Genomic DNA, 13,893 nt, shown 5'->3' with positions numbered 1-13,893 from the left:
ACCACATGAGCAAGTAGGTGCAATTGAGTCAAGAAACTTGTTGAAAATAATTTCTCCTCCATTGTGACTACTTTAATGGAGTTTAGACGAGCTGCTTCCAACGTATTTCTTGTAATCCCCTTCTTTGATATACACTGTACCACTGCACTAATCCTGTATATTGTTGCTCTTATGTCTTTGCTAAGGCAATCCTTAACGGCTATTGGCAACATAAACTGTAAGATTTTGTGCCACAGTCATGAGACTTCAATCCACTAATCTCTCCATCCTTTGTGAATGCTCCATTCAAGAAACACATATAACCAGTGGGAGTATAAAACTCACTAATGCACTTCTTTACACACCGCTGCTCTTCTTTGGTTAAGACCCAAGGTGCTGTAGGGAGAATCACCTTCCCATTAGGTCTTCTCCGTGCTCATAACTGTTGCATGCTATCCACCTCTTATAGATCATCCCTTTGTGCCTTGCTCTCTTTAGCACCTATGATGGTTTTCGAAAGCATATTGGCTATGTTCTTGAAAATTTGCATAGGGTCAAGAAGATGATTGACTAGAAGATCACTCCAATATGGGAGTAGATGGAAGATGGATAACTACTTCATTTCGGGGGGTGAACAACTTGGATCCACTTCCCATTCCCTCCTCCAAATCACTTGTCTTTAGCACACGAGGAGTAGAAATCTCTCTCGCAACTCATGGTTTTCGGGGAGATACTTTTTGTGGCCCTCGTAGATAACCTTCTTCAAAGATGTTGAGTACCGGGCCTTTAATCCATGCCCACATATAGGGCATGCATTATAACCAGATATTGAAAGCCCTGTCAAACATGCTAATCATTATGATGAGATATTGAAATAATAAAAAAATACTGAAATCGTGAAATTAAATTAGGTTAAGAAATCTTAGAATAATTAAATTACCAGAGAACTCTCCATAGCTTGAGAAATCATGCATGATTAACATAAGTATTCCTTGCACTGTTGTAGCCCTTTCTCCAAAATCCTTAGACGCATCATGAACTTGGATACCATCCCATAACGTCCGTAGCTTGTCAACTAATGGAGCCACGTAGACATCCATGTTCTTAACCTTGTACTTCCTTGGAACTATCAAATAAAGTAAAAGGTGCCCCTTCTTTATTGCTAACCTTGGTGACATGTTATAATTCACTAGGCAAACGGGCCTATACTCCATGATGAACTTCGTAAGCCAAATGGATTGAATCCATCCGTTGGTCCGAGATGAATATGATGAGGCTCTTCCCCAAAGTCCACCCACTTCTCTTTGATATGCCTCAATGCTGGAGAATCAGCAAGGCGGCACACGCATAACGTCATCTATGGATCTCGTGTTTTGATGCCAAGTCATTAAAGATGCAATGGATTTCATAAAAGCATGTGAAACATAGAGAGGGAAAGGGACACATACCCCATAAGTTTTGAAACACTCCTATCAGACTACCCATATATTGATTGCAAGTTCAATATAGAGAGGCAAGTTCAATATAGAGAGGCAAGTGCGAAGAACTCAAACACGTGCTTCATGGTAAAATGGTTGATGGGCAAGCCTTCATGGTAAAATGGTTGATGCACACATCGTTTGATGTCTTCTACTTCATGATCATCTACTCTGTGGCTTGTGTCGTGTAGGTAATCTATCATGTCGGCCATGTCATGTTCTAGAACTTGATCCGAGTTCGTAAAAGATTTCTCGTGTTCCAATCCCATCCAGGTTACCTATGCCCTTGCTCTTTTTCTCCACTTAGGTTGGATATCCACCGGTTCATTGTTGTCTAGGTGAACATTGAGGCCAGCAAGTAGATGTTGCAAGTGCTCTACTAGAAATATGCCCCATTTTTTGGAATGCTCGTTTGCAAATTCTTTGACATTGGGTGACTTGATACTTGCAATGACTGCATGGGCATAACATTTTCTCCTCTAAATTGACAAAACTTGAAAGGTTCATAGCACTCACAGGCTCCATGTATGTTGAATATGCATGAAAATTTGGGTTCAAATGAGGGGGAGGTGGAGCTTCTTTTATACCTCTTCATGCATGGCCTAGTCGGTATATTCTTGTTTTTTATGGAAAGGTTTTGAGCTACCAAAAATTCAAAATTTGAATGTGAACAAAAATAAAAAATGAACTTAAGTGGCCGTCAAAATAGGTATCGAAATAATCATCGATATAACCATCGAAATACACGTCAAAAATATTATCTATTAACACACATTTAGAAGCGTATTTCGATGGTTATTGTGATGGCTATTTTAATGAATATTTTGACATTGGGGATTTTTAATAGAACCATAGCATCTCACTATTAGCATTTTTGAAAACCAGTTTTTGCTTATCCTCTTCAAAAAATTGAAGGTTCTCTTCTCTCCCTTCCCTTCAAGTTTATGCAAAGAGATTGCTTATTTCATTTACCTTCCCAAGCTCTATTAATGGTTTGATTTACTTGTTTCTTTGCTTGTGTTATATGTATTTGTAGGTTTGCTATCTTTACACAATATCTTCATTTCTAGGTATGGACCGTAAACCCTTGCTGCTTTTGTTATTTTTTTCTTTTTTACTTATATACGAGAGGCCTCGAGATGGGGAGGTGGGTAGATAAAGCATACTGTATACGCTTATTTCCTTGTATAGAGTTTATGCAAGAAGCTCATGCATAGAGTTGGCATAGGCTTCTTGCAAGGTCTATGCATAGGTTTCTTGCAAGCTTGCATGAAGCTTATGCATAGAGCATGTGTAGAGGTTTCATAGGCTTCTTGCATAAGCCCTTATGGTTTAGGGTTCATGCAATAGGATTAGGGGTTAGGCTTATGCATAAGCCCTTATGCATAGCCTTTATGCATATAGGTTCATGCATAAACCCTTATGCAATAGGCTTATGCATAAGCCTTATGCATAGGCTTAGGGATAAGCCCTTATGTGTAGACTTCTTGCATTAGCCCTTATATAGATAAGCCCTTCACCTTAGGCTTCTTGCAAAGATATTTCTTATTTCTTTTGCCTTCCCAAGATTTATTAATGGTTCAATTTACTTGTTACTTTACTTATGTTGTGTGTATTTGCAGGTTTGCCTATTTTTACACAATCTCTTCACTTCTAGGTATGGACCGTAAACCCTTGCTGCTTTTGTTATTTTTAAAAAAAAACTTGTATACAAGAGGCCTCGAGATGGGGTGGTGGGTAGATAAAGCATACTGTATAGGCTTATTTTGTTTTATAAAGTTTATGTAAGAAGCTCACACATAGAGCTTGCATAGGCTTCTTCCAAGGTTTATCCATATGCTTTTTGCAAGCTTGCATGACTTATGCATAGAGCATGTATAGAGCTTGCATAAGCCCTTATGGTTTAGGGTTTATTCAATAGGCTTAGGGTTGAGGCTTATGCACAAGACTTTATGCATAGCCTTTATGCATACAAGCTTATGCAATAGGCTTATGCATAAGCCCTTATGCATAGGCTTATGGATAAGCCCTTACGCATAGGCTTCTTGTACTAGCCCTTATGCATTAACCCTTATGGATAAGCCCTTCAACATAGGTTTCTTGCATAAGCCCTTATGCTTTAGGGTCTATGCATAAGCCCTTATGCAATAGGCTTATGCATAAGCCTTATGCAAGGGCATATGGATAAGCCCCTATGCATTAGGATTAGGATGTAGGGTTTATGCATAGGCTTAGGGTTTAGGGTTTATGCAATAGACTTAGGGTTTAGGCTTATTTAATAGGCTTCTGCATAAGCCTTTATGCAATAGGCTTATGCATAAGCCTTATGCAATAGACTTATGCATAGGCTTAGGGTTTAGGGTTTATGTATGATCCCTTATGCAATAGGCTTATGCATAAGCCCTTATGCATAGGCTATGCATGCTTAGAAGTTTAAATGTGTAACTAATCACTTTTTCTCATGTTATATTTTGTAGGTCTTGCATTGTTGTCCTCTCCTTAGGCTTGACATTGTCGAGGTAAGGTCTATTATTCATGTAACCTCATGTTTATTGTGCAACCTCATGCTAGGTTTAGGGTTTAGTCTTATGCATAAAGATATGGGGCATTATTATAGGCCATGTAGAATGTTTAAGTCATGTTAGGAGTGGTTATTGGCGAGTAGGTGGTTATAGTGGAGGGGGATCCCTCTATCTTTTCATTGTCCTTCTCTTGTAAAAGAGAAGTTTCCTTTGGCTTTAATAGTGAAGAGTGTGTGGAAAGTCCTCAAAAGCTATCATCCAAAAGGGGGCATTGTCCACCGTGCGCTTGTCTAAGCAGTATTGTAGACGGTCTCAACAATGTTCTAATATCACATATTGCCTCGTTTATTAGGCTTATGCATAATCCTTATGCATAGGCTTATGCATAAGCCCTTATGCGCATAGGCTATTAATGCTTAGAAGTTTAAATGTGTAGCTAATCACTTTTTCACGTGTTATATTTTGTAGGTCTTGCATTGTTGTCCTCTCCTTCAGCTTGACAATGTCGAGGTAAGCTCTCTTATTCATGCATTCTCATGTTTAGCAACCTCATGCCGGGTTAAGGGTTTAGGCTTATGCATAGAGATATGGGGAATTATTGTAGGCCATGTAGAATGTTGTTTAAGTTAAGTTAGGAGTGGTTATCAGCAAAGAGTAGGCGGTTATAGTGGAGGGGAAGCCCTCGATCTTTTCACTATCCTTCTCTTGTAAAAGAGAAGTTTCCTTTGTCTTTAATAGTGGGGAGCATGTGGAAAGTCCTCATAATCTATCATCCAAACCAATTTTACCATTTTATGTCACAGATGAACTGCAAGAAAAGGGCTATGGCACAAGCTACTTTGGGGGAGGTGCTGGCACTTTTGCACAGCCATCACAGTGCCCACCACTACATAGGCCATGCCCTCGGACACTCTATGGCACGTCACAAAAATCTCGACCACGGCTCTCTCGGCTACTTCCAATCATTGTAAACGATATCGTTTGATGGGTTGTTGCCATGATGGTAACTCCACGGATGCTTCTTCCCCTCAGCACCGCAAGCGCCCACCCATTGCTAGTTGTGAGGGGACATCGCACCCACGCTCATCTCGCCTCTTCGACACAAATCCCTCTACCCCCAATCTGGCTTATTCCCACTACCAAAACAAGTAGTGGATGGAAATGTGGTCTTAGATGACGTTGGCGATGAGATGAAGTCTTAAATCCTTGAGTTATGCCCTGTAGCCTTTGCTCACGATTGCATGGCTACATGGCATAAACTTGATAGGGCCAAGAAGAAATGAGTCGTGAATCAAATCAAAATTGAGTTTATGCCAGCACCACCAGGTAGTCAAGAGGTTCATCCTCGATGGAGAAAAGATCACATGGTGAAAGTGATGAAGCAATGGCACAAGGACATCACACGCAAGAAGGTAAAGCCTGGGAGACAAAATCCTTGGAATTTCTCACAAGAGATTTGGGAAGAGGAGAAAGCACCATGCAAAGATTTGGAATTTATCACAAGAGATTTGGAAAGAGGAGTGTAGAAAGCACCATGAAAATCCCCAAAGGTATAAGTAGCAAGAGGAGGCCACAGTGAAGCGAATGGAGAGCATAGGGAGCTCCCACCTTGGAAGCAGTGGCTGGGATGTTTTCCACACCTATTTTGTAAGTGTTAATACACATATCACTCACGTTTTTGGCATAATGGGCATTTAATTTTTTTAAATAAGTACTAATGCTTCATGCTTCCAGCTGCAATGAGTTGTCGGTCATGCTATTGCATGGGACGTATACCCTCCTCTAGCAACTTGAGCAAGAGGGCCACAACATGAATTGGACGGATGTGGTGAATATGGTAAATCGCAACATTTTCTACACATCAATTAGTTTTTTCCTCACTTGTCATTTCTAAGTTTTTTTTCCTTGAATACTCTTATGCACGGACCAGTGCCAAACCATGAGGACAACGCTGATGATTAGGAGCTGTGTATAGGATTCGAGTCTCAGTGGCGTACTTCTTTTTGTCGGCTCTATGCCTCTTTTTGTGCACTTTCTTTTGGCCCCATTATGAGCTATGTAACTTTTGTTACTTATTAATAAAAATTTCCATTTCATGACCTTACAACAGAGAAAAGAGATGTAATTTGTAACACTGGTATACAGGTACACCCAACTACTACAGGACTACAACTGGGTTTACCATTATGAAAAAAAATTAAAACATGCATTCGTTGATATATCTATCGATATAAGCATAAAAATAAGCATCGAAATCGTGATAAAAAATAGCATCGTTAATGTCAAAATACAGGTCGCAATAATGGTCATTGTCAGCATCGAAACTGGCATCCTAATAAGCGTCAAAATAGTGGCCAAAAAAATGATTATTTTTTATGGTTATCTCGACGTTTATATCGATGTGTATATCGATTCGTATATTGACGGTTCTATATAGAGTACCATAGGTGATTAAAGATTTTTGGGAGTGCAGAAGCTTTTTGTAAATACTGTGTGTGTGCAGGTAAATGTTATAGAGCAACAAGGAAAATTTCTAACCATCTATCACAAATTTTAGTGAGAAGTTGGATAAGAACAACTTCCAAGCTTGGAAGTTTAGAATGACAAACTTCCTAAATGGAAAAGGCTATTGGGAGTTTGTTATAGCAGGTGACGAGAAGGAGCCAAAGCTTCTATATAGGGTGTGGTGGCATCTTGTCATAGATATCTCCTCCGGCCGGGTTTTTTGGGTGAGCAACGGTTGGGAGATGGGAACCTAGCCGGAAGCTTTGATGTATTGTTCATAGTCCTGGCTAAGAGGGCTGGGTGGACAAAAATATTGTGTGGTGAATTCCTTGTTGTAAATATAGGAGCCTTCTAGTGTTACTCTAAACCCCATACTCTTGATTGTTGACATTATTCCTCTCTTGCATTATAGGCATGATGTATCAGCCCACCTTACTTAACTACTTAAACTCTGCACCTTCTTGATAGGAGAAAACAACTTTCCCCTACTGGTTTTCTTTTTACCATACCCGTGAAGTTCTAGTTTTCTGATATCTCATAAGACGAATCTCCTTAAGACTTATGTAGTGGTTGAATATCTCACAAAGGTGCTCCTTGTTCACCTAGATATGAAGGAGAACCATGAGTTACAACAAACTTTTTACTACTAAATAGTAATAGTTACAAAGTGACCTACCTATGGTGCTAATCGAGAGACAAATGCAATACACAGGTCAATATTCCAGTTCTTTTCTTTCAAGTCTAGTTTTGCTTGCACATTAGGTTCTTCATGACCTGATGTAGCAATTTCACCAACATTTTGTCTTGTATCACTGTGAATGCTACCCAAATTCTCATTTGTTGCCTCTTTAGCATTGTGAGCTATTGAGATTCTAGGCCGTTTTTGGATTTCTTTTCTTTAGAGGCATCTGAATCTTGAAGGTGTTCTATCTTCTATCCCAAACTAGTAGCAACTACCTTCTTGGCCAACCTTTCCTCAGCTTCCTTCAAATTACAAGAGTCTGCAAAACAACAAAATTAGCATCTTCTAGCCTTCTATTGTAGCACCTCTTATAGATAGTATGAACCTTATCTAAATTTCCAAAACTTACTTCCATGGAAGTTTACCCTTTCTAGGCTTCAACCATCTACTAACTCGGTTTGGTCTTGAAGCCTGTAAGCCTGTTGCTACACCAGTACAGATAGGTGATAGCCTTAGTCTCCTGGATACAAGTGAACTATTTGATGCATCACTTTATCAACAGGCTATTGAGTGTCTCATCTATCTATGTAATACGAGGCGAGACATTTATATTGGGGTCCCCCACTTGAGTAGGCTTATGCAAAGTCTCAGAGGCAAGCATTGGAAGGGTGCCAAACAAGTATTCAGATACTTACAGGACACTTAGTTCCTTGGCCTATTCTATGCTAAGAGGGAGGATGTTCAATTGTGTGCTTTCAATGATTCTGATTGGGCTAGATGTTATGACACGCACGAGTGTCCACTAGTGGTTTTTGCTTTCACCTTGGTGAAATTTGTACATCATGGCTCATCAAGAAGAAGCCAACAATGCTACTTTAAGTTATGAAGTTGAGTACAAGATAACTTTTACAGTGACTATGATGTGTGTATGGTTTAGACGCCTTTTGGTGGCAGATCTTGGTGTTGGTGGCAGCAGTCCCCCAACTCCATCTTCACTGATGACACAACTAGATTGCATTAGTCATTTGCGAGGAACCCATTGTTTCGTGCTCGCACAAAGCAGAGTGAGATGCATTATCATTATATCAAGGAGAGGCTCATTGTAGAAGAGATTAACCTTTCTTATATCTCTACACATGACAATGTGGCAAATATGTTCACAAAGGCTCTCTCATGAGGGAAGTTCAATAATTTTCTCAAAGCTTTGGGATTATTTTGCGATTTGGAGATTGATCAGCCACATGATCCCTGTACATGTTCACATCATCACTATTGGGAGGATTTATAGCATTTATATGGTAGTTGTTGAAATAGGCAAACAAACCCACTGTATTACTAGTGTGAAGGCTTCATATATTGGACACAAGAACAAAACTTATCCCCACTTAGACTCAATGTAAAAGAAGCCTTACCGCATGTGATTCTCCATATGTAAAAGGGTCAAATCAATCATCCACCGAGTGTGTGAAAGCGAACCTATCCACCACAGCTCACATCATAGGTGATGTCATGGGGACATAATGTACCTTTAGCCTATAAAGAGGCATTCCACTCATGAATAAAATAAATTAACTTTTTCCCTTATCTTGTGTACACTCTCTCTTTTCACTCAGCTTAATCTTAGTAATCATGTCTCTCAAGCTTGTGATTAACTATGAGCCACCATACCTCATTACACTCCTACACTGCACTCTCACACACTGTGTGTCGATCTCTCTACTTTCTCAACATGGTATCTTAGAGCATTAGTGTAGGTATGTTTCCTCAAGCCTTCCATATCATTTCCACTCCCAATGATCAGGTCATTAGCCCTTAATCATTGTCATTAGGTGCACTGATCACACTTCACATACCCTTCCTAAAATTATGGATCTGGATACCCAACCCTTGGAGTTCTTAGATTTATCCATCCACCAAAACATCGGCAACCAAACTCCATAGGCCTCTACCTCACATCGGCAACCAAACTCCATAGGCCTCTACCTCACATCGGGGTGCTCCTTCTTGGTAGGTACCTCCCTCCGGTCCCACCCCCCCTTCTATCTCTCCCACCTGTCTCTCTTCCTCACAGCAGGCTCATGGGAGTCACATTAGGTCGGGCACCCACACATGAGAGAGTTAGATGCCCTCGTCCCGTTGGACCCTGCCACCTCCAGCTCATGAGTCCTAGATTCAGGAGATCCTGGCCTGCCATTGAGGAGCCTCATCCTCACAATAGACTATCAATACTAATTTTGGAGTTCATTTTTTATGTTTTCAAAAAGGTAGTTTATTTTTCCATTTAAACTTACTAAGTTAAATCTCCAAACCTATTAACCTCATCCTCACAATAGACTATCAATACTAATTTTGGAGTTCATTTTTTATGTTTTCAAAAAGGCAGTTTATTTTTCCATTTAAACTTACTAAGTTAAATACCCAAACCTGTTAACCTCACTTGATTTTCGCAAGGACCACAAGCATTTTCCCTCTCCCTGTAGAAGAAATCACTCCCTGAGTCCCCTCTCTCAAAACCCCAAAACAAATCGTCTTTCTTTTTTTCTCTACTTTTCCCTTGGAAGTGTGAGTGGTCCGCTCTCAAGGAACCACACCAGCGTGAGTGGTCCGCTCTGTACAATCACAAAACGTTAGAACCCGCGTGGCCCGTCTTCCGTCCGCGACGCCGGCGCCAACCATCCACGTTGGTGGGGACGTCCTGCTGAATAATAAGGCACACGATTCTTGGCATCGTGAACACACACACACACACACAAGCGCACACTCTGGTCGGGACGAGCATGCCTCCTCTTAAGCCCCGCCTGCACCGCCAGCTCACTCTCAGCTTCTTCGGCATTTCTCAGCTTCTTCTGCATTTCGCAGTTCCAGGTAGGGGTCGTCTTCTCCACTGCAGTTGTCGTCATGCAAGGCTTTGCCCCTGCGATCTGACGAGACCTCTTCGTTCTTCTCTTTGTGTTTGCGAATCAAGGGAGCTTTGCACAATGGGGATTTCTCTCAAGGCCTGCCTCTCAACGACACCATGCAGGAGGTGGAGGTGGAGATGCTGCCGGGATGGCAAATACGCGGCACCGTGCAATACATCCAGGCGGGCGGCAACATCTCTCTTCCAGACAACGGGCGGGCAGTCCAGCTAGGCAGAAACGGGCGCATCAGCCAAGCCTTCGCCGCTCAGCCAGGCGCCGCCTACTCCCTTACTTTCACGCTCGCGTCCGCCGGACAGAGTTGTTCCTCCATTGACCTCCTCAGTGTGGCCGACCCCGCCTCCGCCTCCGCTTCCTCCTTCATGCTCCACCAGGAATACAGCAACGTCACCTGGGAGACCCACGCTTGGGGCTTCATCCCAGTCTCTAGCCAGACAAACCTCACCCTCAGCAACCAGCTCAGCCAAGAATTGGCACCGCAGCAGCAAGACCCCAACATCACCTGTGGCCCTGTCGTCGATACAGTCTTCTTGAAGAAACTTACCACAACAACAGTCAGCTCCTCCGGTATGTGTTTTCATCAAGCATTACTACATTTCCTGGAAGTACGCTTTTGCATGAGCATGCATCGATCCCCCGAATCGGATCACCGGGGGAAGCCCGCAGCTTAGGCAAGCTTACATGTAATCTTTGTAATTTTCAGCTTCCTGCTGCCATCATGCAGCTAACTTCAAAGTCGTGTTGATATGCCTTACTTTGTACAAGTGCTCAATGCTTTCATGCACATCTTTTGTGGGTCTTGCATTCTCTTTCTCTCAAAGTGGCTCTTTGGTTGGTTGTACCCGCAATGAGGAGTTAGTGTGATGCTGCAGAAAACTTGCTGATGAATGGAGGCTTCGAGGAGGGACCTTACTTGCTTCCCAACTCTTCCTATGGGGTGCTACTGCAGGGCATCACAAACATGAGCACCTCACCACTTCCTGGGTGGATGGTTGGGTTGTCGACGGTGAGGTACATTGATTCCGGCCACTACTTTGTTCCAGGGCGCGCTGCAGCGGTTGAGCTGGTAGGAGGGCCTAGTGCCAGCCTGCAGCAGGTGGTGAGCTCTTCCAATGGGGCAGAGTATGCATTGAGCTTTGCGATGGGGGATGGCAAGGATCTTTGCCAGGGAAACATGAGTGTGCAAGTCACAGCAGGGGATGGCACAACCAATTTCACCCACAACTCAATGGGCTCAGGGAGCTACGAGAACTACACTATGAAGTTCAGGGCAGTCTCTGACACAACCAACATCTCCTTTGTGAACCTCCTGCGCAATGAGGAGACGGACTTCCTCTTTTGTGGCCCTGTCATTGACAATGTGGTGCTTGCTCTTGCTTCTTCTTCTTCTTCTTCTTTTTCTAGGAGCCCATACCACCTCTCTGTCAATAGTGCCTTCCTCCTCTTGATCTTCAGTCTTGCTGCAAATGTTTTTGTGGCCTCCATATTGTGAGGAAAACCCTTTGACATAATTCAATATACGCACGCACATCCTCTTCTTCAAGTTACCAATCGCGAAGATGTAATTGAATGCCAAATCCGATGTTACTTTTAGATATTGTCTTAACCCACCTGTAAATTTAATTCTTTTTTTTTTTTCGTTTCGAGCACGCGGCCAAGGGAATTCAAACCCGGGCTGTTGGTTTGGATAGAAGGAATCCGTAGTAACCAAGTAACCAAGATGCCACTTTTTGCGGCCAATGGGATTCAAACTCGGGCTGTTTCTTTTCCGGTTTGGATAGAATGAATCCATAGTAACCAAGATGCCGCTTTTGCCTTTAGCATAAAAGGGCTCAATAACTATATGCAGAGTCTGGTGTGCATATTGAGACTTTTTTTCTGGTGTGCAATAATTAGCTGCATGAATGCAGCTAATCCATGGAAGTCTAAGGTTGAAAGGTTGAAAACGAAGATTAAGGTTGAAAGGTTGAAAACGAAGATTGATTAATTTAAATTCAATTTTGAGATTTTAATTACGCAATTACAAAGAGGGATAAAATTGTGACACGTGAAGGCTTAAGGCACACGAGGGGAGCGACGATGATTGCGACTAGTGATTAGGGTTTCCCTTAGGTTAGGGTTTCGTCCAACGAATCTGGTTAGTCACCTTCCTTCTCCTTCCTATTTGGCCTTCTTAGAACTTTGGAAGGAATGAATCCGTACTACGAGCACATCTTCTTGCGGCCAAGGGGGTTCAAACCCGGGCTGTTTCTTTCCCGGTTTGGATAGAACGAATCCATAGTAACTAAGATGTCACTCTTTGCGGCCAATGCGTTTCAAACCCGAGCTGTTTCTTTTCCAGTTTGGATAGAACGAATTCGTTAGAACGAATCTGTAGTAACACACATCTCTTTGCAGCCAATGGGATTCAAACCCAGGCTGTTTCTTTCCCGGTTTGGATACGAATCCATAGTAACCAAGTAACCACCAAGATGCCACTCTTTGCGGCCAATGGGATTCAAACCCAGGCTATTTCTTTTCCTGTTTGGATAGAACGAATCCGTAGGTAACCAAGCTGATGCCTCTTTTGCCTTTAGCAGAAGAGGGATGAATGACTATATGCACATCTCCTTTGCGGGCTGGTGGACAAATTCGAACTCGCGTTATTTCTTTTCCTGTTTGGATAGAATGAACCAAGATGCCTCTTTTGCCTTTGGTAAAATAAGTATGAATGGCTACGTGCACATCTATTTGCAGCCAGTGGGAAAATTTGAACCCATTTTTTCTTTCTCTGTTTGGATAGAAGTGTAAATTTTATGTGCATACAATAAGTGATTTTTTGCTTATTTCACTTGTTTGGATGAGTAGGTACTTGTATGCGATTCAGCTACAAAAGATGGAGGCTTGTCAAAGGTGATTACACTACAACATAATCAGGGCGCCTAGCAAACAAAAATAGCAGTGCTTTTATAACTACAAGGATAAGGAGATGTCGGGCCTATTTCGCTCTACTAGACACATTGCTATTTTCACTCCAATGGGATCGATGCTCAGCAGAGCGAAATTAATTTCGTTGCTATGTGAAACGAAACACTGTTGTTTTCATTTCGTTGCACAGCAATGATATTTCCTTGCTCAACAACGAAATTTCATTGCTATTTTTGCTGATGAGCAACGACCGCATTAATATTGCGTACCCAGTCTATTCCGTCTCTTTTTTAATACATACAGAAACTTGAAAAGAAATTCACATTCAGAGCATGTTTGGATTGGCAATTAGTGCCCAGTCCGGATTTTTCAAGTCTCTTGGTGCTTAAGAGGCCATGGAAAATCCGGGCCTTCTCCATACCATCGTACCCAAACATGCTCTGATTGTGACCAAACTTTGCAAGAATGTGGGAGGGACCCACCCCCACATGCTTGCAAAGTTTGGTCCCCATCGGAGCATGTTTGGGTACGATGGTATGGGGAAGGCCCAGATTTTCCATGGCCTCTTAAGCACCAAGAGACTTGAAAAACCCGCACTGGGCGCTAATTACCAATCCAAACATGCTCCGATGGGGACCAAACTTTGCAAGCATGTGGGGGGGACCCACCCCCACATGCTTGCAAAGTTTGGTCCTTATCGGAGCATGTTTGGGTGCGATGGTATGGGGAAGGCCCGGATTTTCCATGGCCTCTTAAGCACCAAGAGACTTGAAAAACCCAGACTGGGCGCTAATTGCCAATCCAAACATGCTCCGATGGGGACCAGACTTTGCAAGCATGTGGGGGGGACCCACCCCCACATGCTTGCAAAGTTTGGTCACAATCAGAGCATGTTTGGGTAC

The 13,893-nt window shown here is 42.3% G+C and overlaps 1 protein-coding gene across 1 annotated transcript; it reads left to right on the top strand.

The window, feature by feature from the left end:
* Positions 1-9,903: 9,903 nt before the first annotated feature.
* On the top strand, positions 9,904-11,677 carry LOC147615034 (protein BIIDXI-like). The gene is made up of 2 exons (XM_086779845.1): positions 9,904-10,651; positions 10,957-11,677. Exons 1-2 carry the CDS (start codon positions 10,183-10,185, stop codon positions 11,574-11,576), a joined length of 1,089 nt encoding a protein of 362 aa, XP_086635971.1. The 5' UTR covers positions 9,904-10,182; the 3' UTR covers positions 11,577-11,677.
* The last annotated feature ends 2,216 nt before the right edge of the window (positions 11,678-13,893 follow it).

Source organism: Cibotium barometz, chromosome 41 (assembly GCF_041138505.1).
Source record: "Cibotium barometz isolate CiBa-2024 chromosome 41, ASM4113850v1, whole genome shotgun sequence".
Taxonomy (NCBI): domain Eukaryota; kingdom Viridiplantae; phylum Streptophyta; class Polypodiopsida; order Cyatheales; family Cibotiaceae; genus Cibotium; species Cibotium barometz.
Note: the sequence above shows the minus strand (reverse complement) of the source record. Positions and strands in the feature narration are given on the sequence as shown.